This window comes from Triturus cristatus, chromosome 6 (genome assembly GCF_964204655.1).
Source record: "Triturus cristatus chromosome 6, aTriCri1.1, whole genome shotgun sequence".
Lineage (NCBI taxonomy): Eukaryota > Metazoa > Chordata > Amphibia > Caudata > Salamandridae > Triturus > Triturus cristatus.
The window spans coordinates 1477540704-1477565973 of NC_140589.1; the positions used below are offsets into that span (position 1 = coordinate 1477540704).

The 25270-nt window shown below is 47.4% G+C and overlaps 1 protein-coding gene across 5 annotated transcripts in view; it reads right to left on the bottom strand.

Moving 5' to 3' along the window:
- The window catches only part of LOC146821570 (uncharacterized), a 352265-nt gene that overhangs the window by 76797 nt on the left and 250198 nt on the right, over positions 1–25270 (bottom strand). For all 5 annotated transcript variants that reach the window (XM_085612586.1, XM_085612587.1, XM_085612588.1 and 2 more), the window contains one exon: positions 14125–14172. In XM_085612586.1, coding sequence (XP_085468712.1) covers positions 14125–14172 — 48 coding nt within the window. The remainder of the gene's footprint in view (positions 1–14124; positions 14173–25270) is intronic.

Genomic DNA, 25270 nt, shown 5'->3' on the forward strand with positions numbered 1-25270 from the left:
GGTGGGGTATCATCTCTATCCTCTACAGGTTTAAACAGTGATCTAGCCGCCTGCAGAATTGATTCTTACGTTCTTCTTGCAGGCGACTTCAACTGCTGCTTTGAACCATTGGCTAGGGAGGACATTCTGGACACTTGGGATGAGGACACAAGGAGAGGTATCCCCACCCTGACCCTAGACCCGATTCCTAAATGGACGCAGAGTGCGATAGACATCAATGCACTCTGCTTGGAACACGACCTAAGACCAACTAATGGACGATCCAAATCGGATCCTATGGGTGCGCACACCTACAACAGGATGGGACATACCTCCAGAATAGACTATATCATGCTGAATTACAATCTATGGTCATTCCACTATGACATGGAGGTTATAGCGTCTTGTGATAGTGACCACAATCCTCTCTCTCTAACTCTGATTCCGCCTTGGCAGGTCGGGAACCTAGCCAAGTTTCCCCACAAGTGGAAAACCTCCCATGAACTTGTACCTTCAAACTGTGGCAGGCGCCTAAAGTGGGCTAAAGCAGCAGCGGATGAGGAAAGGATGTCTCAGGCAGGGACCATCATGTTAGCGGTGGGGTCGCGCCTCGATGCCTTAGATGTCACCAGCCAATTTGTTTTACCGATATTCACAGAAACCATTGTGGCATTAAGCGATCTGTTTATTATATCCCAAACCAGCGCGAGGGTTGCTGTGAAAGGTGCTTCTAGGGCAAGAGATAAGTGGTATTCCTCCAAATGTCGGGTTGCTAAGGGGGAACTCATTTCCGCAGTGAAAAGCAAGGATCCAGGCAATATCAGACTAGCGAGGAAACTTTACAAAAAAGTTGTAGCTGAGGCTAAGGAGGCTCATGAATACAGTTTTTGGCGGGATCTAGTGGAGGCAAGTACCAGGAAAGATTCCAAGGGGTTTTGGGATCTGTTGAGAGCCAGGGACAAACCTCTTGATCTTCAGTTTACCTGTAACATCCCTGGTGATGTCTGGTTTGCCCACTTTTCCAAACTGTATTCTGTTCCACGGGGGGCTCCCCAACTTAGTATGGGTCTTCTTGCCAGTTTTCCAGCCGAGATTTCATTTAACGACTGCCCCTTCAGCACTGAGGAAGTTGAAAGGGCAATCAGCTGTATTGTATCTAATAAGGCTGCAGGTCCTGATGGAATTCCGGGTGACCTGTTGAAGAAATACCCATCACTGTGGAGTAGACTAATTGCCTCACTCTTGAATGAGGCTCTGCTGGGAGGTTCTCTCCCTGATTCATGGAGGGGCGCTGAGGTCGTCCCTATTTTTAAGAAAGGCTGCCGGGACGACCCAGCTAACTATCGCCCTATTAGTCTGCTTGACTCAACACAAAAGGTTGCGGGCAAAGTGGTACTAGGTAGGATCTTGCAGTGGGCCGAAGAAAACCAGGTTCTGTCAGATTTCCAGGCAGGTTTTAGAACAGGGATAGGCACCATCGAGCAGACATTTCGCCTTCTAATTATATATTGGAAAGTGGTTGTGCTGGGTGGGGGCATCTTGTATCTAGTCTTTATAGACTTGCGAACTGCCTTCGACCTGGTCCCAAGAGCCCAATTGTGGAATGTCCTTGATAGGTTGGGCATACCCCCTTACTTGTTGGCTTTGCTCATAAAGTTTCATGAAAGCAACTTTGCTCAGATTAGATGGGGTACCCAGGGGGAAAAAACATCTCGTATTCCCGTAGATAGGGGCGTCCGCCAGGGGTGTGTGCTTGCCCCCACTCTGTTTTCTCTCTATGTTAACGGAGTGGTGGAGCATCTGCTTCAACACCCGTCAGATGCACCATCCCTGGCTGGCAGGAAAGTCCCTACGCTCCTATTTGCGGATGATACCCTCCTAATTTCAAAATCACCAGCAGGTATCCAAAAGTTGCTTTCTAGTTTCAAGGCCTTCTGTGACATCAAGGGCCTGTCCATAAATATAAGCAAGACCAAATTCCTTGTTCTTAACCCCCCCAGGAAATCTGTTGTCCCTCCTGTTTTAGACTCTGTTCCACTCGAAAAAGTCAAAGAATTTGACCACCTAGGCATTCGACTCTGTGACAATATGAGTTGGAAGGGGCACCACCAAAAGGTGTTTCTGACCCATAAGAGGGTTGCAGGGGCCCTGCTCAAAGAACATCGTGCCTCATCCTTAAAACCTATTGGGGCACTACTAGACATTTACAGGGCAAGGGTGGTGAGTGCAGCATTGTATGGCGCGGAATTGTGGGGCATACAGAGAGTCGACATCTTAACCCACCTCGAAAACAACTTCCATAAAGATCTTATGAAGTTACCCCACAGTACCCCTACAATCCCCCTCTTGCTAGATGCAGGTACACGCCCAATTTGCGAGCAAGCTAGGCTACGCCCCCTTTTATTATGGGCCAGGATATGGAACGTCCCTGAACTGAGTAGCTATGCAGATGCCCTAAGCGAACTCTTATCCCTATCAGGCTGGCATAAGGTAACCTGGCTCAGGGAGGTTAAGCGACTTCTTTATGAGTTGGGTTTAGGAGACGCTTGGGTCAACAGAACAACACCCTCAAAACAAATGCTACAGAAGGCTTATTGGTTTTGGGTGGATAACGAGAGATTGTGCAACCCTAAACATTGTAAATCTGTTGCCCAGTTCCTGCTAGTTAAGGAGCTCCCCCTTAGAGAACCTTATCTGGTCTTAATCCATAACTCGGGCGACAGAGCATTGTACTTTAAATTTAGGGTGGGTGTACTTCCCTTAGGATTGTTAACTTCCACCTGGAAACCTCCATTTCAAACTATACCTTATTGCCCCTTCTGTGACTGAAGGGTTGAGTCCATAGCTCATCTGTTGTTTGAGTGCCATGCTTATGCTGTGCCTAGGTTGAGATGGTTGAAGCCCCTATGTAGGAGTCTGGGCACAAGATCACATTTGGAAGCCTTACGCATATTGCGTTCAGATGCCCGTCCCTTTTTTGCCTGCTGTATGGCTAAATTTCTGGGCTGGGCTTGGAGGATAAGATCTGCAAAGAAACAGTTGATACAGTAATGTGCTTCGGCCTGTACTGGCTCTTAAAATTGGCTACCATTTTACTTTTTTTTTTTTTTTTTTTTAAACGCCACTGTTGATTCTGTAGGCTTTTATACTGTGTTTTGTTAAACTGTTTTTTTTCTATTGATGTAATGTATTGCTTTTATGATATGTTTTTATATCGAAATAAGGCTTCAATCAATCAATCAATCAGTATACCTTTGGAGGCTTTCGGCGGCCGGCGGCCTTGATTGCTCTGCTGAGGACGAAGGTTGAAGGTACGGAGTGGCGCGGGGGTGTGTGCGGTCCGTGCTTGAACTCCTGGGCCGGCGCCTCCTGCGTCCACGGAAGATCAAAATCCCCGCACGGCCTGGATTCCGGTGACCTGTGCTAGCGCTCGCGGACAGCATGGGCAAATCGGACACGAAATAATCGACACTACATTTCAATCCCCCTAAGAAGAAAACACGTGCGCAGTCTGCGGATGGAGGGGAGCCGGGCCCCAGTGGGGAGGAGGAGGTGGACTGGAGGGCCCTCCTTGTGGGTATGCAGAAGAGCCTAACCTCCATAGATGCCAAGATCGACAACATGAACACTCGTCTGGATGCGGTGGTGCACCGGCTGGATCAACACGGGGAGCGCCTGAAGGAAGCGGAGGAACGGATATCGGAACTGGAGGATGGTGCTGGAACTGGCGCGACAAAACTTTCTCAGATGGACCGGTTGCTTAAGGTCATCGCAGAAAAGAACGAGGACTTAGAGGCGCGTTCTCGACGGAACAATGTCCGCTTGATTGGCCTTGCAGAGTCTAGTGGCGGGGGCCACATGGAGGAGTTCATTGAGAGCCTGCTGATTGATAAATTCGGGCGGGACTCCTTCTCGCCGCAACTGTAGTGGAGCGCGCCCACAGATCCTTGGGGCCGCGGCCGATCCCTGGTGCCCCGCCGCGCCTTGTCATCATTAAGTTCCTCAATTACAGGGATCGAGACACCCTGTTGCGACTGGCCCGGGAGCAACAACCGATTCTGCATGAAAATACCACTATCTCCTCCTATCCGGATTTTACCCAGATGGTACAGGAGGCCCGCCGCAAGTTCGCGGGAGTGAAGAAGAAACTGCTGCAGAGAGACATTCCATATTCTATGCTGTATCCCGCCAGGCTCAAAATCACTCACCATGGCAAAGCTCTCTTCTTTGGTAGTCCGCAGCAGGTGGAGGACTTCCTAAAGGAACAGCATTCCTCCGCCTCCCAGCGGCGCAGCCCTGGGACACGATCTGGATCCCGATCCCCGACTTCTGCTCCGGATTGATGAGTATTGATGACTGGGTTTCTTCTTTTTCCTTACTTCTACCTTTCTCTCATACTCCTTATTACCTGTGCTTCCTGGCTTTTTTCTTTTTCTCCTCGGCTCCTGCCTTCTCCCAGCTACAGATATAAACTGGCTGAACTCATGGGGCGATTGTCTTGACCATGGCGGGGCATGCTCCAATTCTTTTGGTCTTCCGTTAACCTTGCAAGAGACAGGAGGACATTGACAGCAGGGGTCTCACTGGTGCCGTGACACACTCCTTATGATGCACTGGCTCAGAAATTGACGCTACTGTTCGCCTTGGCACTCCCCCCCCCCCTCCCCACGTCAGCTCCTCGCTCACAGTGGTGACGGTGCAGTGGGTCAATATTGGGGTTGGGGAGGGCAGATCCAGCTCACTGGTGTCTCCCAGAGAGGGAATACCCCACAACTCTGGTTCTGTTTGTTATAAGGGATGGGAGGGGTCTAGCTCCCGACAGGTTTGGGCTGTCGCGGTGGGAGGGGGAGGAACGGGGCATGGAGTTGATGACAGGGGAACAGTTTATAGGGAGGGTCCCCTCCGACGAGTTGGGGAAGTCGGTCGGAATGGGAGGGGGAGGGACATGTAAATGCAACACTACACTTGGACATTGGATCACACAATCTTGTACACTTGGGTTCGATGTCTTGCGATCCCCGTATTGGGGCCTGAAGGCGACGGCGCAACTTCACACTGGTATGGGAGAGATAGGCAGCAGAGGTCTGAGGCTCAGCTGCGAGACACGCTTGGCTCTGGCATTTGGCGTCCCTCCGAGTAATGGCGCAGGGGGATAGATTTGCACAACACGACCCGCACAGCAGAGTCAATGTCTTGACGTGAAATATACGGGGGCTGGGAGATCCGCGTAAGCGTCGGCAGGTCCTGGGTTATCTTGATCGCCATCAGATACACATCGCATTGCTGCAAGAAACCCACACTGATCACCTACATTTGCATCTAGATGGGCCGCTTATGGCCTTTTTTCTTCATATTCAACATATTCCAGGGGCACAGCCATACTAGTCAGGAAACACACTCCATTTATAGCTTTGGGGGAAAAAACTGACGTGGAGGGACGGTTCTGTGTTGTGTGGGGACGGATGGGAGGCACTACTGTCACCATCGCATCCTCCTACTGGCCCAACATTGATGGACCCACACACTTTATCTCTCTGTGGGAGGTCATATTGGGCATAGGATCCACACACCTGATCTGGGGGGGCGATTTTAATGTTACTCTAGACCCTACTCTGGATCGATCTAATGCAGACACCGCGCATCATCCTCGCTCACAGGCCTACATTTCTGACCTACTGGTTCATCATTCGCTGTTTGATGCCTGGCGATGCATCCACCCAGATACGCAAGAGGGCACTCATTGGTCGGCACTGCACTCCACCTGGGCTAGGTTAGATTATATGCTACTCTCCAGGAGTCTGGGGTCCTCACTGTTGGGAGCGCGGCACTTGCCTCGTACTTATTCGAATCATGCGCCTGTGCTGATCATCCTGGCTAGAACTGGATTGGTCGGTGAGCCGCTTCCATGGCGCATGCAGCCTAATATCCTACTGGACGAACTCTTAAAGACTGAGATGGCTCAGGAGATTACAGAATTTATAGATCGGAATAGGGGTTCGGTGGACAGCGTGGCGATGGTGTGGGAGGCCTTCAAGGCCACCATGGGGGCCTGTGTATCTCTAAGGGCTCGGGAGTTCTGCATTCGCTTCGCACCACGCTGACCACCCTGGAGCGCGCTTTACACGTATTAGAAACTGCCCCTAATTTTTTGAATAACCCTGTGGCACAACTTGAATACCGCACCAAGCTCACTGAGTTCAAGGTCACAGCTGAGAGGGAAGTCCATTTTCGTGGTAAACATTTCGCTGCGTGGGTGTATGGGGAGGGGGAGCGGCCCGGCAAGTTTCTGGCGGGTGCTGTCCGCCCTCCGCGATGCGCCAATCACATACTGGAGGTCAAGGCCCCTGACGGCACGATGCAGCGCGATACGTCTTCTATTCTTTTCACCTTTGTATCACATTATACCGCCCTGTACACATCCAAGCGAGAGTCGCCATTGGAGATGTCCGAATACTTGTCGGAGCTTACCCTCGGATGGATATCCGACGCTCAGCGGGAACTCTTGGCGGCTCCCATCGGGCTAGCCGAAATTAAAGAAGCCATAATGCAAACGGCATCGGGTAAGTCGCCGGGTCTGGATGGCTTCCCCATCGAGTATTACAAAACTTTCATTGACCCATTGGCGGCAGTCTTACGGGAGGTATTCGAGGATGCAAATGAGACTGGATCCTTGCCACCCAGTATGTCAGAGACCCTGATAGTCTCTCTTCTCAAACCAGGAAAACCCCCTGACTGCTGCGATTCCTATAGGCCCCTATCTCTCATTAATAGCGATGTGAAGATCCTGGCTAAAGTACTGGCAAACCGCGTTAATCTTTTGATTGGAGGATTGATTCTCTCGGACCAGACGGGGTTTATCCCCGGTAGATCTACCTCCCACAGTTTACGAACGCTTTTCTCGGTCCAGAACAACGCTGATCCATCTCTCGCCTTGGTGGCGGTCTTCCTGGACGCCACCAAGGCGTTCGACTCGGTCGAATGAGACTACCTTCATTTGATCCTAAGAAACATGGGCATGCCGTTGGCTTTCTCCAGATGGATTCAAATCCTGTATCACCGCCCCATGGCAAGAGTCCTCATTAATGGTCGCGTCTCTGATCCCTCCCTCGTCACTAGAGGTACTAGGCAGGGATGCCCACTTTCACCGCTTCTTTTCGCTTTAGCGATAGAACCGCTGGCATCCCTGAGATGCCAACGGCGGAAAATTTTATTGTCACTCTATGCGGACGATATCACGCTATATATCAAGCATCCCCGGGATAATTTAAAGCCCATACTTAGAGAATTCGTTAGATTTGCGCTGTACTCGGGGATACACATCAACTGGGGTAAATCCGCTATTTTCCCTCTTACGGAAGGCACTGACCGAATTCAGCTTGATTTTCCACTAGAGTGGCGCGATACAGATGTGAAGTACTTGGGGGTGTGGGTCTCCAGGGATCGGCAAGAAGTGATGCGCATGAATTATGGCAGGGCTCTTGACGCCATATGCGCGCACGTGACCAGGTGGCTGACCCTACCGTTGACCATGGCTGGTCGGACCTCCCTAATAAAGATGGTTATACTCCCTGTAGGAAGGTGGATATCTGACTATGGTTACCCCCAACTTTTTGCCTAGTGTCTAGCTGGTTTTTCGACTTAGTTGGCCTGAGATCCTGCCACTCAGGGTCTCAGGCTGTCTGCTCTCTCTTTAAAATGGACTCCATGTACCCTAGGTACATACCAAATTGGTAAGGATCACCTTATTGGACCCTGTACAGTGTACCCTAGGTACCCATGGCATAGGTGTACAATAGGCCTCCCAGGGGCTGCAGCATGTATTATGCCACCCCTGGCCTGGCCTTCCAATCAGACACAACTGGCTGATCACTCAGCTGGGGCAAGGTCGTGTAATCACCCCTTGCTTAGGTGTAGTATTCCTATACCTACCTTATCTATAGACACATGTGTACCAATCAGCCACTCCTATGGCAGGCCTTAACAATCCTGGAGGCAGAGTGCTTGGTAACATGTGAGATGGTGCTCTAGCATGAGCTGAGCCTGTCTGCAGCTTTCGGAACCATGTCCTTATAGCTGTTCTATGATATAGCCTACCATATACTCTTAAAGTGCCTTATAATCTTAAACGGTTATGGTAACTATTGTTTGGCTTTATCAAAACATGTCGTGTAAGGTGTCTAACACTTTGGAATAATACCCCCATACCCTTTCTGGTGATGAGGATATTATTCCCCCCTTCTAGAGGGAGAGACATGTTAAAATCCTACTTTGCTGTTTAACTCTGACCAAAGCCTCAGCATCACAAAATGGATGCTGCTGCCACAGACACGAGTCTGACCTCCTGCAGCTGGGAGCCCTCCCAGCCAGGGAGGCCTGGACAATAGGTTTCCTGCTTGGGGAGGAGCTAGCACCTCCCCAGACAGACTTTAGTGTATTGCGGCAGGGAGGGCTGAAAGGAATGAGACATGCCTGGGGCACACAAGGTGTCCCATGCATAGTCCAGTTCAAACCGGTGCTGGGGCACTCCAGCCCCAGCTCTGGCGCGAAACTGGACAAAGGAAAGGGGGCGTAGCCACTCCCCTTCCTGGTCCCACCCATAGGAGGGACCTTGCAGGTAGCCCAGCCCACTAGCCCAGTATATCAGTAGGTAGCTGAGCCCTGCTAAATTAGATTAACCTGAATCTGCAACTTGTACAGAAACTCTGGACCTTCGACATTCGACCTCAGGAAGAAGACTGAAGAAATCTCCCTTGTGGCCAAGGAGTGACCACCCTGGGCAACCAGGCACCATCCAGCGACCGCTGCTTGCTTTGCGACTGATCCTACGAGGGACGACTGCAGAGACTGACCAGCGCTGAGACTTCCAGACACCTCTGACCCAGATCCACATCTCCAGCGAAGCTGAGACCCGTGGAGGCGACGAGGGACGTGGGACCGGCGACTTGGGAAAAGTGGCTAGTACCTGACTAGCGCAACTTCCGAGGCTCCCTCGAGGCTGTGCTTGGGGAATTGAGAAGCCCCCATCCCGAGCACCATCTGCAAAGAAGACCAGCTCCCCACACTTCACGTGTTCTGCGTGGGGCCCTTCTGCACCCGAGTTGCTTGACGTGTTATCCGGTTGCTGGCCCGTTGGCTAGTGACCTCTGCGACGACGAACCTTTGTTTTCAACTTGCTGGTCCGGCTCCTCCAGACTGGCACCCGCTCCTCTGTGAAAAAGAAGCACCCCAGACCTTCCTGGTCTGCACCAGAAGCAAGTCCTCCATCCTGCGTGGGTTCCGCTTGCCAAGGCTTGTTGGGTCCTGACTCGACTTCGACGCCGCCGACAGCAAGAGCCTTCGTGGGACAGCTCACCTCCTGGTCCTGGTCATCCTCGACGCCTCCTGGTACCCGTGACTGCTGCAAGCTTCACCTCTTCACCTGCATCTTCACGACATCGCCTGGTTCCTTCCTGGTTCCTTCCCGGCTCCTGGCTGGTGACCTAGACTCTGTCCCTTCTGCTTGCAGGTATCCTTCCTTCTTGATTCCATCCTTGGGATCCACCGGACACTCTTCACTGACTGCCTGTCAGCAACTTTCCTTCAGGCATCCATAGGAGTCAACGACGAAACCCGACGCAAGTTCACACCTATGCACCTGCAGCCCGTGGGCTAGGTAACTTGAGTACTTCGGTGCTCACAAGGGTATTGACTATCCAAGGGTCTAGTTTCCGAGTCTCGACTTCCTAGCTATACCAGAAGTGTCCTAAAACTGTTAATTTCTAATAACTTACATTTCTATTGACTTTTACGCATTACGCGTGAGTGTTTCCACTCTGCACCTGAATCCCGTGGGCCTCCCGCTTCCTAACCTTTGGTAGTATAGTGTAGCCCCAGCGACTCCCTAGGCCTAGGCCTATCCTGTGTTCATGACAGTGGTTCTTATACCAACTACTTAGTATATGGTTTGCGTGGCCCCTAGGGCCTAACTGTATTACTTACCTGTGTGACTTAATGTATGCTTAAATAAGACTGTGTTGTACTTACCTCGAATCTCATAAAGAGTGCTGAGGGTTTGACTAGAATAAATACATTCTATTTTTATATATATCTGTTGTGGTGTCCTTTCATTTGGTATTCAAGGGATTACATATGGTATAACAGCTGGCTTCACATGCCATTCAGAGTTTAGCCTAAGACTGCTCTTGTCCATGCTACCACTAGGATAGCTGGTCTATAAGGTTGACTTTACAACCAATCACCATAAGGGTTGTTTGGACTGATACAAGGTGTACACTAGAATTAGTGACATCATATATCAGGCCAACTTCTCACACTCCCCAAGCTGCTCTACCTCTTCCTCAATATACTGTTTCATCCGGGCGGCAATTGTTTTTAGGGCATTACGGTCAGAACTAATCCGATTGGTGTGGGGGGGAAAGAGGCCGCGGCTTAAGTGGACTGTACTCAGGCGACCGTACATACAAGGCGGGTTCGATATACCCGATTTCGAACTTTACTACAACTGCGCCCAAGCACACTATGCGTACTATTGGTACCGACCCTCTCCTTTCATGCCGCAGACAGCGGTGGAGCACTGGCTGGCGGATCCGATCCCGCTTGAGGGAGCGGCCCTTGCTGACGTGCCGTCGCCTCGCGCGGACCGCAACCCCGTGCATGCTACTGCACATGCTTGGAGTGTCATCGCGGGTCGCCTGGGCATGTCGCTTCTTTATTCCCCACTGATGCCTCTGGTGTACCACCCGGCCCTCCCACTCTTAGGAGAGGGGATGTTCCAGAGAATAAAACTGAAAATGGGGATTATGTGCTGGGGTGACCTATTTCATGAGGGCAGGTTTCGTGACCTCCCGCTCCTTTATGGGGACGCGGCCCCTACCCCCTTGGAGGTTTTTGCTTTTATTCGGCTTCGTAGTGGGCTACAGAAAATATTGCCGGCATATCCGGCCGAACCCACCGTTCTGGAACCATTCCATCATTTGCTTGCCTCCTCTTCCCCATCGCACATGGTATCCTCGCTTTATCGGCGTGTTTATAACCGTGTCGGGGGGGGAGGCGTTGAGGTCCCGGGCATGTTGGGAGGCTGAGCTCGGTATTGCATTTACGGACGACCAGTGGGAATACTGCTGTTTGCAAACTGAAATGATCTCCTCTAGCAGTAGGTTTCGCGTTATCCACTATAAGTTCCTGCATCGCCTCTACTGCACACCAGCCCAGATGTACAGGTTTAATCTCCGCGATAACGACCGTTGTGATAGATGCCACTCTCCCGGCTCGGATTTCCTACATTTAGCCTGGACCTGCCCGAGCATAGACGAATATTGGAGTCAGGTATACGCGGCCCTGGGGGAAATGCTGGGGTCCCCGCTGCGGCCCTCTCCTTTACAGGCCTTACTGGGGTACACCCGAGACGTACCGAAGCCAGATCGCCGCTTTGTTACTAGTGCGTTATTGCTCGCCAAGCGACGTATAGCGTGCCGATGGGGACGGGGAAGACGCCCCAAGTTTAAGGAATGGCTGCAGGATATGCTCACTTGCCAGGAAAATGTCCTATTGTATTCTGAGTTGCTTCCGCCTGCGTCCCGCCCCCCTGATATTTGGGGACCCTTGACACGATACCTCGCGGCACATGACGACCGGCGATTGCCCTCTGTTACCACTGAGGGATGACTCCTCTGTTGTCCGCATACACTGGGAGGGATGCCTCCTGTTTATGCCTTTCGGGGCCTAAATCACATGCTGCCCGCTCTTTCTATAGAGTTGCTGCCGGGACGAAGGCTACTCCGGGGTGTAACCGCTGGTGGCCTGCGGCGCTTCCCTTTCGCACAATCCCCCTGCGCTGGCGCAGAGGGGTGCACATAACCACTACTGACCTTCCACAGAGTTGTGCGTATAGAAGTGTCCGGAGGTATGCTACATCCTGACGAGTATTGTGGAATGGATTTGACGGGGGGAGAGCGGATGCCCTACTGAAAGGATATGTGATCTGGAGGGCTCATCGAAGGGGAATGTTGCTATGAACATGTAACTGCCTCAAGTGTCTGATATCAAGTAGAGTATTGATCCTCAGTTGTTGCCGTATATGGACGTGTATGTTGCATTGATGTATTCAAATGACAAAACTCTAAATAAAGAGTTAAAAAAAAAATTATATGACAAAGAGAAATGAATTGGGTTATCACAGAGGTTTTCTGACTGAGTGGGATGGGTACTAGGGCATAAAATATATATTTAGCCAGGGCTGCACCTGATTGGTCACAATATTGAGGCAATTTTGGAAGTTATCAAATGGTTTCTCAGTCGAGAGCAGAGTGGAGGCTTTGGGGAGTTTAAGAGAGAAGATAGGACTAGAGCCCCTTTCTGGAGGGGTTCTAGTCCAGGACACTTTCACCAGCCTGGAAGGAAGACAGGCAGCCAGCTCACACTAGAAATTGCCCCCATTTCTGTACAAAGCATCTAAAAGAAGCTTTGCTGTTAGGTCCTTAAACCATAGGGTTGAGCTCCTGGCAGAATTTAAAGTTTCAGTGGTCATATCAAAATCACATCTGATTGACAGAGCTGACTGTAGCAAGACATTAATGAGGTATGCATAAGTATCTTAAGGCACAAAAAAGAACATGCCATGCATTAAAATAAGTAAGATAATAATAATAATAACATGTTTTCAAAACCAGTTGAGATAGTTTCCAGAGTGTGGTAAGTGTTTTCTGAGGTGAATATGGTTTGAATCGAAAGAAGGGTTGCAGGGCAATATATCCAGATTCCTCATGTAGGTCACCTGCTTATTACATTTACACTGACAGCTTATTTAGAAAGTATTACGGATTAAAAAAAAATCAAGAGTTGTATGAAACCCTTTTTTCAAATTAGGAAAGAGTAGCATGGATGATCAAACAGTTGTGGTGGAAGAGCACCTTAGCATAATCTGAACGACATATAGGCCTATCAGATCCTTTACAAGCAATATATTTGGCTATAGTAAAAAAAGTGTTGAACAAAGTTCCTTCTTGTGTTCAATTTATACAATGCTCTAGCACCTAATGCATAATTATGACAAATGATTAATAATTGGTAAGGAAATAATTTGGACGCCTGTGTGTTGCATATGCGTAGACAGTGTGAGGTATTTGTTTTTCAAAATAGTTTATATTGTTCAATAAATATTATGAGTTTTTGCGTCCTTGCAAGTAAATACATGGAATAACTGAAATGAAAAAAATTATTTGAAAAATACATTGTAGATTTTCAGTAGGTGATACCAGGGCATGGGTTGTACAAGATCTCACAAAGTGTAGACCATCGCACACTACGGAGGACCAGACTATCTCCTCTGTTAACTGCAGAGTGCCACATATGTTCATATGAGTGTGAAGAGATAATCATTTACATGTGTTCTGGTCAGAGAGATAGCTTTAAGTGATGATCACAAGGAAGTTAAACCAAATCCTTCCCTGAACTCAATCCCAGTGGTCCAATCATAACCCTGCTCAAATATTACCAAAATGTCATAATCTCAGAATGAGGCCCAACTGTGTGATTTGCGTTTGTTCAAGCTGAGTGAACCACTGATTGACATTTGAAGAGTAGAGATCATTCCCATAGTCAATCACCTGGGCTTTCATGTCCTTGGGAGTTAGTGGAAGGATTTTCTTTACTTGAAGGTGCTGGAAGAAAACATTTTAGGCACTGACTTTTATGGATTCCAATATCCATCAAGATACCTACATTCTCAACTGAGTCTCTAATGCCAATGTTGGGGTTATACATGGGGCTACATCCAATCAAATCTCTGGAGCGCTCCATATTTTAACGTTAATTTAACCCTCATTTAGCAGAGGCCTGCTTTGGATCATCCATGTCAGAGGCTAGTATTGTCCTGTTAACATAGATTCAAAGCAGTGGAAGAGCACTCAGCTGAGTATATGTTATGTAATCAGTAGTCAAACATGGTAAGTTATGGTTGCATTGCAGCGTAACATTTGTGTTGCAAAGACTTGTCAGATCCAACCTTATTGTTCTCTCACAGCATGTTTTTCTATATTTGTGAAATATTAAAGGAGGAAGTTGAGAGAGGGCTTTAAGACTATGATGTCTGATATTAAGCTTAAAGAGAAGTTGTCAAACATGTCTTAAAGAGGAAATGCACCATACCTTTTCTGTGTACGCTTTTAAGTCTTCTATTTCGGCTAGACAGGCATCCTGTGAAATAAGTAAAAATATAAAGTAAGAATTGATCAGAGTACTAACTACATGTGCATCCCTAATTTCAGATAATCAATGGATGTGAAAGGAAGTGATCCGATTCATGAAATTTGCTGTTGTGAATGAGTATAAAATATACAGTAATGGACCCATGAAGAAGGAAAGGGATGAAATGATAGAAAATTAAAAAAATAATGGAAGAAAAGATAAAAAGAACCAGCTATGAAGAGGTTTCACAACAGTGTAAAATAAGTGCTGAACAAAGTTAAAGCATTTGCATGGCTTCAAAGCAAAATTACCTAGTACTAAAGCTTAGTGGAGATTATAAAAGTAATTTCTTAATCATTATCAGAGTCTAGCAAGCTACAAAATCACACAGGCTTCTGAACTCATGAATAAAGCAATGGCTATTGACTTTCTAGGGTAGGCAGTAACTCCTCCCAAAATGAATTCATACAGTGAGTGATACATGGAGGACCACTTCAATTTTTTTGTGTTGTTTCTTGGCACATGGGTTAATTCAGAGGTCACTGGAGGATCATTGTTTGCTCCCAATGTTGGGCATTAGGAAAACGCTAATACTAACATTGGGGTCTCTTTTCTTTTAAGATGCAAAGGGCCCACATAAGCTTTTGAAGCAAAGTCCACAGAGTGAGGCTTCTATACAACCCCTATCCATGTGAGCAATAAGCCAAAAGGAGGTGCTTAATCATTACAGATACCTCTAACAAAGTTAATATTCATTTGTAAACAACAAGTGGCACAAGACTTTAGGTCCCCAAGTGTGCAGTAATTTAGGGTTACCAATATTTATTATTATGACAGAAGGTCCCACAGGCAAAACCTGAATGGACACAAAAAGAAAACGTCTGTTCATCTTCAGGCAGACAAAATGCTGAATTTTAAAGATTGAATTGAATTAAGCAACTAGATAGTGAATGCCCATCCACCACATTATGGGGCAGATGTACAAGCCCCTTGCGTCATTCTTGCGCCACTGCTGCGTCACTTTTTGTGATGCAGCGGCTGCGTAAAAATGCGGCCCATTTACAACGTGACGCATCTAGGGAGATGAATCACACTGTAAAGTCCAGCGTCACATTATACTTGTGTCAGGTATAATGTATGCAGGATGGACGTTTTCCATGCAAAAAAGCCTAGTAGAAGTGACGCAGTGAAATCTACAAGATTTCACTGCACCACTTCTAGGACACCACTGTGTCAAAACCTCACGCCTGCTTGGAGTGACGCAGCACAATGAGGATAGGCCTCATCATGCATTGCTGGAGTTGCATGGTGCTTGCGACACGACTTCAGCAATGCATGACTTTTGCTAAAAAATTTCTGATGCATCTGTCAAACCTTGCGCCATGGTGCGCTGTATTGTAAAAACGGCGCACCAATGGTGGCGCAAGGGTTTCTCAAGGTGGCACAGGGAAAGTGCTGCATCTCTACAAATGCGTCACTTTCTTGTAAATCTGCCCGTATATCTTTAAGTTCACCGGCCAAAAAATAAAGGACCAAAAATCATAATGTTGCCGAAACCTCTTATGATATAGGGAAACATAAAGAGTGCTTAAACGCTGTCACATGGTCTTTGCACTCAGAGAGAGTAAGAAACGTCAGGTATACAAAGGCCATGTATGTAATGAGAGCAAGTATTAACAGCAATTTACACTTCCTTTGTAAAACAGAAGTGGCAGACTCATTGACTGCACTAATGTATAAAAAGGCCATGTATGTAATGAGAGCAAGTATTAACAGCATTTTACACTTCTTTTGTAAAACAGAGGTGACTGATCCATTGACTGCACTAATGTATACAAAGGCTATGTATGTAATGAGAGCAAGTATTAACAGCAATATACACTTTCTTTGTAAAACAGCAGTGGCTGACTCACTGACTGCACTAATGTAGAACCAGTATCAAAAGGGGGGCCTCTTGGTACTACTCTAAAAGCATCACCTAGACAGAATTATCTTAAGCTTCTTTCTAAACTCCAGCAATGTTTCTCACTTACAGGAAGAGGCAGCCACCGTTAATAGCGTGTTTCATGCGTAGAATATTTACGAGGGCCTGATTACAACTGATTAGACTCCTCAGAGAGTTAGTGATAGAAATCGTGGGGCTAGGTTTCCAAGGGCCGAGTGATGAAGGCACTTATTTGACAGACAGGACACCTTCAAATGAATGTATATCCAGGACAAGATCTCATTGAGGATGAAACATGTTCTTGTCTCTTAGCCTAGCAATCGCTTGAACAGCTGGCATTTTGAGCATTCTGAGGTTTTAAAGTAATCCCAGTGAGGGTCACAATTTTAGAGCTTGCATATGAGTATGTTGCTAAGTAATAGTATTTCTGTAAAGTGTGTATCAGTGTCATTTAGTTTGTTACACTTTTACACAGCAGTGATCGTTTGCCAAACATCAGTAATATAGCTTAGGGCTTTTCAGTGCTTCTTTTTGGTACTTTGCATTACAGATGTTCTTTGATAGTGCTTCTGTGCTAGTGCTGAGCTCCTGTGATGTCATCAAATGAATGCTGGTGATGGGGGGAGTAGAATGTGTGACATTTGGAAGAAGGAGTCTGGAGAGTTGGAAGCCAGGAGTAGAAGCAGAGGAGGATGGTGTCAGCAGTCCCATTTTTTCACAGATAACCCTGATAGAAACCTTTGAACGGATAGACCCTGGTGCAACTTACATTTACAGAGGTACCCACATCACCTCTCAGGCTATCCTGAAAGAGGTCCCAGGTTCCTTAGAATATTAGATGTGTTTTCAGTAAACCAGCCTCCCTTCCTGAATAGGAAAGGTGCAGATCTGAGGAATAAGTTTCATCCAGGGGAACTGCCAGAATGTTACTCATTAAGGGTATGGTACCAGAATATCATTATATGACTTTCAACAACATTTCTGTGCAAGACCTCTTTAACTAAGTGCGCACAGGAGGAATAATTGTAAAGCATATAAAGAGAATATTTTCCAGCAGAGACTATGACTTGAATGTTTCAGTTGCCTATTGTAGGAGGCTGGCTTAGTATATGGTGCTCACTTATGTAAGTGTAGCATCCTGCACTAATCCAGACAACCCTTATGGTGATTTTAGTTTTCTTAGACACCCATAGAAAGTGTAGTGAGGAAATGGGGTTAACTGCAGACATTGCTAAGTTAGCATAAGTAGTATATGCTTGGCTGCCATTCTGCCGCTTTTGCACATGGCACTACATGGCTCTGTTCTCGTGAAATACTTTCGTGGCGCTGCTTCACATGAGAACTGTCTACCTTTCACATTTCCAGCTGGGCACTATGCTCTCTGTCTGCACAGCGTGTTCAAGGTTGAATAACAATGTATGCTGTTGATTCACTTTGGTCAGTCCCACGCACATAGACCTAACATGAAGCACAGCAGCCCAACTGAAACTCGGGTGCTTTTTAATATGGCATTACATGCATGTGGAGGCACTTGGAGAAAACCTTTCCAACATAGAAGAGCTGTGCTAATCCTGAGATGTAATTAATTGCATCTGATCTAGTAGGTATGGGGTCTCGCTGACAAAGCCCAGAGGTCTTCTATAATTATTCTAAACTAGCTCATGAGCACGGAGATCGTGGTAGAAGGCGCTATAGTCCTGTTTCCACTGTCATTATAATATGATTTCCCCTTTTGTGCTTTATGAAATTGTAACAATGCTGATTATATTGTTCTTATGCATTATGCTGCTCGTATTGGCTACAGTACGGCACTTTAAAGCACGTTAGTTAAAAATAAACATTTTAAACTATACAGTGTCTCCGATTACTCACGTTGTGGACAAGTATGAGAGTGAACAAAAGAGTGTTCTTGTTTCCCACTATTCCTGAGAGTTTACTAAGTCGCATGTTCTAGGTTGTCTAATCATTGGTAGCTTCGCTGTAGTACGGAGAACGAATGAGACACTATTGCTAGTCGGATTGGGGTTCTGGGCACTGAGGTGGCTTTTTTGGTACACAACAATACACCGAGGTCCTGGTTTCCTGCGCATAGTTCTGTGCATGAGCAGAATCCCTGCAACATGGCGCCCTCATTTTTGGTCTGGTAGTTATTTACGAGACGCTTTAGTAGTGCTTCCACTTGTCCACAATACCCTCACTCCTGTTTTCCGATAAACAGCGGTGATGGCATAACCTACCTGTATTGATACTTTATAGGTCATTTCGAGCTTGATATTATAAAATGGTTTTCTCATTCATATGATTTATGAACCTTTTGCGCTGCCACGCTTTTAAGTTGTTTTCCTTTTCTTAGTCCTTATGGCTGAAGTCGATATTGCGGCGCATAGCCGCACGCCAGTACGTCATCATTTGGCTGCATATGGAGTGCCAGACGCTGGTATCCCACTAATCTTTGTGGTTGGAGCCAATCCGGCTTTCCACTTTGAGGTATTTTACCCTTGTGTAACAATCCGGCAGTGAACGGTGATGATAATTTGTTCCATACATACACGCCCACTGCAATACCTGTAGCGTATCGGCCATATACGACTCTCGAGGTTCCGATTTCAGCATGGCAACACCGTATTTGGTTTAATGGAGCCCTCCCCCATACAGTGACCCCGGTCCGTTTAGACCATTTGTCGATTCCAGGGGCCACTTGGCCAGTTTTGGCCGGGTACACACCACATCCGCGTTATCTAGCAGCCACTATAGATGAATTGTGCGTCTTGCACACCTCCTTGATTGAGGTGCATAGGGCTCTAGTAGAATACGTTTCCCGCAATCTCCAGATGGGAGCACCTGGGATTGCGGCACAACAATCTGGCCCGGCCGGGATGTCTAGTAGTCCCGTCATAGTTAATTTGGTTATGGGCAAGCGACCACAGAATAAGGATGATATACCTTACTGGCTTGCTGAGAAATTTGACCAGCTGGAAGCGGTATTTCCTAATACCTCTCCTGTGGAGAAACAGAGGATCTTAACAATAAGTTTGCAGAAAGACTTAATACCAGAGGTAACCGATTGTGACAATTGGGGTAAAGTGTTTGTAGCTGTGCATGCAAAGTGTTTTGGCACACCTTCTATGACTGTGCTGCCTTCCGTGATTAAGCGTGTTCAGGATGAGCACGGCCCGGAGGCGGCAGTGGAGTTGGGGATGAGGCTTGTAGGAGTGTTTGACGTAGTTGCTGATCTCATACTTGCGAACGTCAAGGGGGATGCGGTTAACTTTCAGGTGTCTAATGCTTTGCGTCTTGTCCCAGAGGAAGAGAAACCCCGAGTGTTACCAAAAATTATTGCAGATGCCTATAAGACCATTGGACGCAATAGTATGGGTTTTAAGCCTTTAGCTAAAATACCGGCACAACAGCAAACTCAGACGGCGCAGTCTACTAAAGACGACCGTCCTTTTTTTCCTTAAAAAATTTTGAAAAATAAAAAACAGGGGAAGCAACAACAGAAACAAGGGTCACGTGCAGCATCACCGGTACCAGAGTCCTCTGAGCGCACTTATGGTTTGCGCGACCCTGCGAGAATTAGGTCTCCTGACAGGTTTCAGTTCCCTGATCAGCGTTCTCCTAGTTCTTCACAGGAAACATCAGGCTCACAAGCCGGTGGAGGTGATCGCCAGGATTTCTAAGTGGTAGCTGTGGAGAGCAGCCTTCAGGCTTAGTCCAGAAGGAGTATAAAGCAGTTAATTTTACCAGTACTTTATCTTTTGGAATAGGTTAAGTGAAAAAATATCACACAGTGTAGTTATAAAAATATGTATTTATTATTAACACTCACTAACACATTGCAATATCTTCTACCCGGAGATATAACCACAATACACACAATACTTTGATAATAGAACACGTAAGTAGCACAAATAAACAGTAGTCTTTAGAGGGAGACCAAACCATATACTAAAATAGTGAAATTCGAAGAATATAGCATGTCACATTGCATGCTATTACACCGTGTTTTCTATTACAATGCGGTTGTTACATGACCTCGTTGTTAGAACGCAATACCTTTACATCGCATGTCTTTAGATCGACTTGCAGTAGTGTTCCAACTCCAGCCTGCGCAACAGTAGGGAAGGTGTTGAAATATTAAATTATACTATTCCTTAAGTTAGAGCGCCCCCTACAGCAAGTCGATCTAATGACTTGCGATGTAAGGCTTCGCGTTGTAAAAGGAACGCGATGTAATGGCAGCGTTGTAAACGCTGTTTCCCAATGCGAAGCATGACCTAAGTCGAGACTGGACCCAGAAGACGTAGAAGAGTCAGGGACCCTAGGTAAGTACCCAGGTACCCCACGGAGGGGGAATACAACCGCGGACTCACTACAAGTCAATGGGTAAGTCGCGGTTGCAGTTTTAAAGAAGAAGGACCCTTCCCAGCAGACCCTGAAGAAACCCTGTGGAAGATAGATGGTTGGAGAATCACCCCACCCATGGATACCCCAGGAACCAGGATACCTACACCAGGGAAACCAGGGGCATAGGTGCGAAGTGACGTCGGAAACTGCCGTAGATCACAATGAACAACTTCAGAAAAGATGCCGCTGGTGAAGAAGGTGAAAGAGTCCGGTGGAACCCAAAGGTGGATTCAAGATGAGGGGTACCTGCAAGCAGAGGGGGCAGAGTCTATGCCACTCAGGAGTGACCAAGCGGCAAGGAAGACGAATGCCCACCGATGTTGGAGCTGCAGGTGAGTTGACGGTGCCCTTGAAGTTGCAGCTGTGTGGACCAGGTGATGCTGTGGAAGACCAGGAGCCATTCACAAGCGGTCCCACGTTGGATGTCAAGAGCCAGGGGGTTAGTGTCTGGCAGGGGCACCAAAAAGCCTTGGCAATGGCAACCAACGTATTAGTCGAAAAAGGTGCAGTGTTGGGTCCTGCAAAGTCCAAGTGACCACCACAAGCACATAAATCAGAGCAGGCCCCTAGCAAGCAGGAGAGCCCACTGGAGCCAATGAAGGCCCTCAAGAGGACCCAAGGGCCAAAGGCACAGGAGTTGCAAGAGGACCTCGAGCAGCTCACCAAAGGATTAAGGCCCATGGTGCAGGGGATGCGGTGCAGGTGAAGATCTTGGATGCAGGAGATGCTTGAGGCTGGAGCTTCTTGGAGCCCGAAGATCTCTGGTGAAGAGAGTCAACAAGCCTTAGCAACGGCAAGTCGACGCAGTGCACAGGGGTACTGCTCCAGAGGTTCCGATGAGGGATACTGGCTTCAAAATTGCCGTGAAGACAGTGCAGGCCTCGAGGGAGTTACAGAACCACCACCTGTGTTGCTGAACCTTTCGGAGTCCGCGAGAGCTCAGGAACAGCAGACTGGTCAGCTTCATTGCGGTGCCTGCATATGCAGGGAAGTGACTCCTTCACTTCAAGGGAGATTCCTTTGGGTGTCTTAGCTGTCCACAGGTCTGTAGAAGAACCTGTATGGAGTACAGGCACAGACGACGTAGAAGAATGGCAGGACGATGAAACCAGGAGCAGCAGGAGTCTTCCAAGTTGCAGTTTCTGTTCCCAAAGCGAAATCCAGCAAAGTCCAAAGTGCCCAGACAGTGGAAGATTAAGTGGTTTCGGATTTGAATCTTGTCCCACGACGAATCTAAGGAACCACCCACAGGTAATCCCTTACTTACCCTATGGAAAGGGTTGGGACGATTCAGGGGTCCCTCCCACAGGAGCGGCTGGAGAGTGGAGAGGATACTCCCATGTCCCTTGTCCAGTTTCGCCCCAGAGCGGGAGCCGTGGCTCACTGAACCGGTTTCAACTGGAGTATGCAAGGACGGCATCAAATGCGCTCTTCAAAGCAGTCTAGTGGCGCTGGCAACCACCCCCCCCCCACCCTGCCCCAATACACTAAGGCCTGTCTGGGAGGTGGTCACACCTCCCTGTGACAGGAAACCTATTGTCTTGCCTTCCCCTGCTCAAGCTTGGCTCAGCAGCAGGAGGGCAGAATCGTGAGTCTGGTCAGCAGCAGCAATAGTTTTCTGTCCAGGTCTAGAAGACTGGTACTGAGGGCCTCCCGGAGGAGCTTTAGTGGTTTGATACCAAACACGACAGGGTTTGTTACATCCAGTTTAGAGATAGCCATTGTATAATGATGCATGGCCACTCTATATATCGTAATGGCTGAAGCACTTACAACCCATGAGAATGGACTCCGAGGATCATAGGGGTGTCCTGCTCATGCAGTGGCACCCTCACACTCAATAACCGAGCACCCTGCCATCAGGATTGAAAGGCCTGCCTTAGGGGTGACTTATAGGTTTTACGTGTAGTGACCTCAGATATAAGGAATCTTATATCTGTCATAAGTGGTGCTAGCACCAGCTTACACAGTCACAATTTGAGTGGTCTCCCATGGGTGGCATACTACATGCTTCAGCCCATGGGGGACTCCTGGTGTCCCTATGCCCTGGGTACCTTAGTACAATTTATTAGGGACTTACAAGGGTACATCAGTAGCCAATCTTGGGTGTACCTAAGTACTCACCATGTCCACTTTAGTGAAGAAGCACAGAGACTGAAGTCCTGATTAGCAGGATCCCAGTCAGACTAGTCAGTAAAACATGACACAAGCAAAACGTGGGGGTGACCATGAAAGCAGATCCTTCTTTCCTACACCTGTTACAATTGTATATAAATAAAATAATATTTTACACCCATGTATACCGTGCGGACTACTGTTTATGCAGTGCACTGATGTCTTGCAAAGAAAGTAGTGAAGAGATTTACAAAAAGTGAAGGCACTATGTTAGAGAAGATTTATCAAATATAAAGTATCCCCTTTGTAGATTGCTCAATTGAATTTTAAACAGCTATGCCAACCATTACCTACTCAGCCATGACTGATACCCTACCTCCTGTGTGCACCGTTTAAGCATCAATATGAAAATAAATGGGAGAGTTTTTATCTCATTGTCATTGGCACTTTAAGTATAGCTTTACCAGAGCACCTAGAAATTAGGTGTATAACAACCAGAGTAAGTGAGATAATAGCTGCTGCATTAAGATTCTTTTTTTGGTAGACAGCAGGAGAGGGTGTAACAACAGTCAGGAGTGAATTAACTGCTGCACCAACAACCAGGGAATGATGGGCTTTTGCTACAAAAGGAAGAATGGAGCTAAGTTTCAGCTTGCTAGTCTGAAAAAAGCAACTCCTGACTACTACCCCAATCAGAGGGAATAGACAACTCAGACTGACATACTGTTGCTAGGTTTTACACTTACTGTGCACCAGTAAATTGGAGACCAAAAGTAGCAAGGGGTTTGACAGTCATTGGTTTTGGATGCCTTTGGCCTCTACAAAGAAGACCTCTGTCTTAGAATCATTGTGTTGTGGTGAAAGGAGTTAGCAGTCATCCAAAAATTAATATTAAATAAGACTAACACTAAAACTCCAATTCTAGAACTTTACATGGACAGAGGTCCTTTGAGAATTATAATGTATAATAGGGTGTTGCCCACATAGGTAGATATCTGAGTACCCTCGAATAGGTCAAAGTGGAAGTATATATTAAAAAGAGCATAGGAAAGTGGCTGGACCTTAGACAACCCATGCCCGTTGGGTCCAGACCACTTGAGGGTCGGTAGAGCTGTGGATCCAAATCAGCTTCTCCCCGACAGTCTCCGGCGTGGATCACTTCCTCCAGGTCCCCCCTACTCCATGGCAGCTGAACCTCGAAGACTATGACCCTGTGGATGCCAGAATGCAGGTAAGTCTGTGGGTGCCATGAATCTCTCTTGACTGGACTGTGCACACATAGCCACACTCCAGCAATGGGCTACATGGCTCACAAGACATATCCCCACATATGTCATGCATGTGTGTACAATTCACATGTTTCCTGTGAGTTTGCATGCACTTGCAGCAACATATTCGGGGGTAAGTGCACCGCCGTAGATTAGACCTCCATGGTGGCAGCGGTTGCATCGTAATATGGTGGGGGGAACTTTCCCAGCCTCGGAGATCGGAAGTGGATTGCCGCCATGGCAGTCGGACAATCGGTCCGACTGACATCGTAATCAGGCTCTATATTTGTAGTTGGATTTGCTTGCTCTATACCAAGCGACTGCTAGAAAACATAAAGCCTGTACAATGTGCCAACCTTATCAAATAGGAAAAAGAACACGCCAGGGGAGTTTTATCTATCCTCAATTTTTCCCCTAGTGATAGAACACTTTGTTATCATCATCAGATCTATGGGCAGCAATAGAGGTATTCACATAAATGACATAAATCCTGATATGTCATTATATGCAGATGACCTGGTGCTGTATCGAAGGAATGTAATCTTAGGACTGAAACCAACCATAGCTGAGACAGACAGATTTGAAAGGCTATCTTGAGTAAGGATTTACTGGGCAAAATCCAAACATACTGGGTGACCACCCCTCTCTTGTTCAACGAACCATTCACATTTCAGGATAATAGTATGAGTTGGTCTGTGTCATCCACTGTAAGTTGCACCATATATTACCATCTGGGGTGGGTCTCCCGATTCAGTCGGGAAGAAGTGCGGTAGCTGAGGGACGAGGTATGGCCTTGAGCCCTGATGTCCCAGGGAGTCTACTTGGATCTTCTCTCCAAGTGGTGCTTTAGGTGGGGTTAACAAAAACAAAACATTGAACTCCCCCGGCTGCGGGTCCTCAGATAATCCCCACTAGGTAACTACCCCACCCCAGACTACTAGAAACGAAGTATCTGTCACCCAATAACTCAAAATTTCATCCCAACACACAGCAAAAATACTGGATGGGCCACCGAAACATATGACCGACATACTCTGACAATGGCTTCTATGCAGCCCTCCGCAATGTTTCATAATTGCACCACCTCAATTGCCTCTTTCGAGTCTGTATGCATTCCGTCTTGTTGGTCTCTATTTCTCCCTCCTCCCCACTTCAGGCTAGTCAGCGGGGGAAGCCATCAATGAGAGGGTGAAGTCGTCCACACCCTCAGGTCCCTGTCCCAGAGGTCCCATGGTATTCACCATCTCTCTGTGGGACTGGGCCTTTTTCCTGAGGGTGGGACTCCTCTGACAATGAGGACTCCCTGTGCCTATTTAGTATGGTGGTCACCGATCATGCTGACGGACAGTTTATTTTTTAGGGGGGTTTCTCC